General features: G+C 42.1%; 1 protein-coding gene across 1 annotated transcript in view; it reads right to left on the reverse strand.

Moving 5' to 3' along the window:
- GAS2L3 (growth arrest specific 2 like 3) overlaps window positions 1-3,592 on the reverse strand; it is a 29,907-nt gene that overhangs the window by 21,830 nt on the left and 4,485 nt on the right. The window contains exon 3 of the mRNA XM_045291279.1: window positions 2,798-2,939. Coding sequence (XP_045147214.1) covers window positions 2,798-2,939 — 142 coding nt within the window. The remainder of the gene's footprint in view (window positions 1-2,797; window positions 2,940-3,592) is intronic.

Genomic DNA, 3,592 nt, shown 5'->3' on the forward strand with positions numbered 1-3,592 from the left:
TATACTGATGGTTAATTGAGTTGGGCACCTATTCATTGGGAAAACAATAGTCTTTTCAACAAGTGGTACTGAAATCATAGGCAAAAGAATAACTTTTGGACAACTTACACCACATGGATAAAGTAACTCAAAATGGGTCAAAGGCCTAAATATAAAAGCTGAAACCCTAAAACCCTTAGGAGACAGTATTGGTGAAAATCGGCAAGACCTTGGGCCAGGCAATGGTCCTTTTAGGTAATTTACCAACGTCATCTGTAAGACAGATCTCGGCTGAAAGCGCAGGGCACCAGAAAGCCGGTACCCTGTGCCTGACAGCAACACAGAGGCAGGCAGTCTACTGCTGGATCGAAGCTCCCGATAACAAGAAAGAAAAACGTAATTCCAGAGCAATCATTGGTGCTCGTTTGTAACATGTGCACTAGATCAAGAGGCGTGTTCAAACAAAACAAGGGGACGGTGTGGTTTAATATCAAGAACGCCCTTCATCAGGGTTGTACTCTTGCACCCACTTATTCAATCTGTACGCGACAGAAATAATCGAGGAGACTGGACTGCATGCAGGACGTGGCAAGACGGGAGGAAGGCTTATGAACAGCCCGCAGTATGCAGACGACACCACCTTGTTTACAGAACGTGAGGACGGCCGCAAGCACCCACTGATGAAAATCAAAGACAGCTGTCTTCCTTACAGACTGCAACTCAATGTAAAAACCAAAATTCTCACAAATGGACCAACAGACAACATCGAGATAATGACAGGACTGACATTGCCAAGGTCTTCATTTGATTGGATTCTAATCAATGCCCAACAGCCATCCAGAAATCCAAAGATGGATTGCACCGGGCAAATGTGTGGCAAAAGGCCCCTTTAAAAGTGTTAAAAATCAAAGATGTCCCTTTGAGGACTAACGTGTGCCTGACCTAAACCATCGTATTTTCAACGGTCTTGCATGACTGCAAATGGTATGCAAGTGAATAAGGAAAACTAAAGAAAAATGGTGCCTGTGAATTATGGTGCAGATTACATATATGAAATATGCCATCTCTGTTGGGAGAAAATAAAATCCGGAAGGAGCCTTGGAAGCAAAGACAGAAAGCCTTCATCTCACCCAAGTTTACATGTTAGCAAGAGGACCAGTCCCTGGAGAAGGGCCGCATGTTTAGTACAGTGGGGGGTCAGTGAACACGAGGAAGACCCTCAAAGACGTGGACTGACACAGGGCTGCAGCCATGCCTCAAATGCAGCAACAACTGCGAGAATGGCCCAGGCACCAGGTAGGGTTGCATTCTGGGCGCACAGGTTCAGGGTGAGCCAGAACTGATTCAACGACACCTACACGTAACTTTTTTGAATTTTAAAGTCACACTTTGAAGTGTAAGCTCCTAGAAAGAAAAATTAAACCTATGAGGCCCAACACTGAGACCTTTAGAGTGTGAAATCAGGTCAGCGTCTACACGTTAGTCCTGTCACCGACGACGAAGCTTTATTTGGGGCTTCACTGACCTTTGGGCAGTCAGAAGATGCCGCCTACTGAGTATGAGAAATATACAAGCATTTGATAGCCTTTCAACTGCTGAATTGTGATGTAAATAATTCAAAGCACAGCTTCTTTATCCTGTCTAGAAGCTGTGTGCCATTAAATCAACTACTTTCTCAGTAATGATCAACACACCTGGATTAAAACGTGGCACAAACTCTCGTGTGTGTGTGTGTGTGTGTGTGTGTGTGTGTGCGTGCGTGCGTGTGTGTGTGTGTGTGTGTGTGTGTGTGTGCGTGCGTGCGTGCGTGTGTGTGTGTGTGTGTGTGTGTGTGTGTGACAGAGAGAGAGAGAGAGAGACACCACACGAGCAACCCACAATCCACTGTTTGCTGATCAAGCCCATCAGCAGCACACCAAACAGATGGCAGTGGGCGTGGTTTGCCCTGTGTGCAGGCATTAAGGGTGTGCACAGTCAGTACTGAGTTTTAAAACAATAAAATCAACTAAAAGTCAGTTTGCTTTTACTATCACCATGTGTAGAAGCAGCAGTTCTACACAAGGTGAGTGATAAAATACTCCACTGCCACGACCTTGGTATATCACTGTTCCTGTAACAGTGCAAATTCTGAAAGAAAACACGTGTGCACACACACACATATACACAAATAAATAATTTGAAAAACAAAAAGCCTGAAATGCAATACAGCTACCACTTTAGTCACTTCACTGGCACAGCTGGTGACTTAAGGAAATGAGAAAACACATCCATAACACTTTAGTAGAGCATGACTTTCCACAATGAACAGCCAACAACCTCACTCCATTTATTAGGTAACCAAGTTGGCAGTCATAATTTACAAGGTAGACTGAAAAGCTATGAACACGCACTCATCACCTGGCCTAATTAATTTCTGTAATTACCCCGTTGAAAAGAAATTACTAGTAATTTAGACTCAGTAGAGTAATTCTTGATGAAAATATTAACAAGCTTTGGTCCAGAACTTTTTATATACTAAAGGAAGGGGGAAAAAATTAGGGCAATCTAGATAGACAAGCTCTTTCTCTAACTAGAAGTAAAATGCTTAGTACAGTTATTTAGCATCTGATTTTCCAATGCGTCACATAAAAAGTATACTTTTTTCTAAAACAATGAGATGTGGTATTTGAGACCATATTTGATTTTCCAATGCGTCACATAAAAAGTATACTTTTTCCTAAAACAATGAGATGTGGTATTTGAGGCCAAAACTAAAATGGCTACAAACAAAAAACCCTAATAAGCAAGCATCAAAAACAACCACAAGGGCAACACTTACCTAAACCCTCCGATTCAAAGAGGTACGTCTCATCCACTCCAATGTCCCGGCACCAGTGGAGGAAGTTTGCAGTGTTGTCTCTAGCAAAGAACGAACCTGTTGGGGCATCTTTCTTGCAAGGAACTTTTCTCATTGGGAAATTCTGGAAAAGACAAAATGTATCAAAGGCATTTTCATCAGATAATCATTTTTATGTTATAAATGAGAAGTTGATGCATTAAATTCAACTAAAAAGAGAATAATATTAGGATAAACAGGTATCCTCCCAAATTATTTTATTTTCCATTAAACATAACACAGAAAATGACTCCTAGGAAAACAATCTGGTCAAAATTAGCAGTAGAATCAAGCATTTCCAACTAGTCTCTTTTTAAAATGGCAACAAAATCTAAATTGAAAATAAGAATGACATGTTAATAATTCCAAAGAATATCTTTGTGGAACTTGGCTCAGTGCAAACACAAAAGTTAGTGCGGCTAAAGGCTAACAGACACATTCGTTTTCCTGATGTAAATTCATAAGTCCCTGGTTTCTGGTTGAGTCTCTTGAGGAAATATCAAATAAGGAAGGAGGAGCCCGTTCTTAGGCGCTCAGTGGCAGAGTGGGTTCAAGGTGGAACTGCTAACCGCCAGGGCGGGATTTCAAATCAACCAGCTGCTCTGCTGGTGAATGACAAGGCTTACAACCTCGGAAATCCACGGGGGTTAGTTCCTGTCCACAGAACCAGGACCACCTCAATGGCAGTGAGTTGGGTTTTGGTTGGTGCCTGTTCTTAATATCTGAAAACCAACGGCG

This window comes from Echinops telfairi, unplaced genomic scaffold, assembly GCF_000313985.2.
Source record: "Echinops telfairi isolate 266 unplaced genomic scaffold, ASM31398v2 ScPeMD7_2;HRSCAF=8, whole genome shotgun sequence".
Lineage (NCBI taxonomy): Eukaryota > Metazoa > Chordata > Mammalia > Afrosoricida > Tenrecidae > Echinops > Echinops telfairi.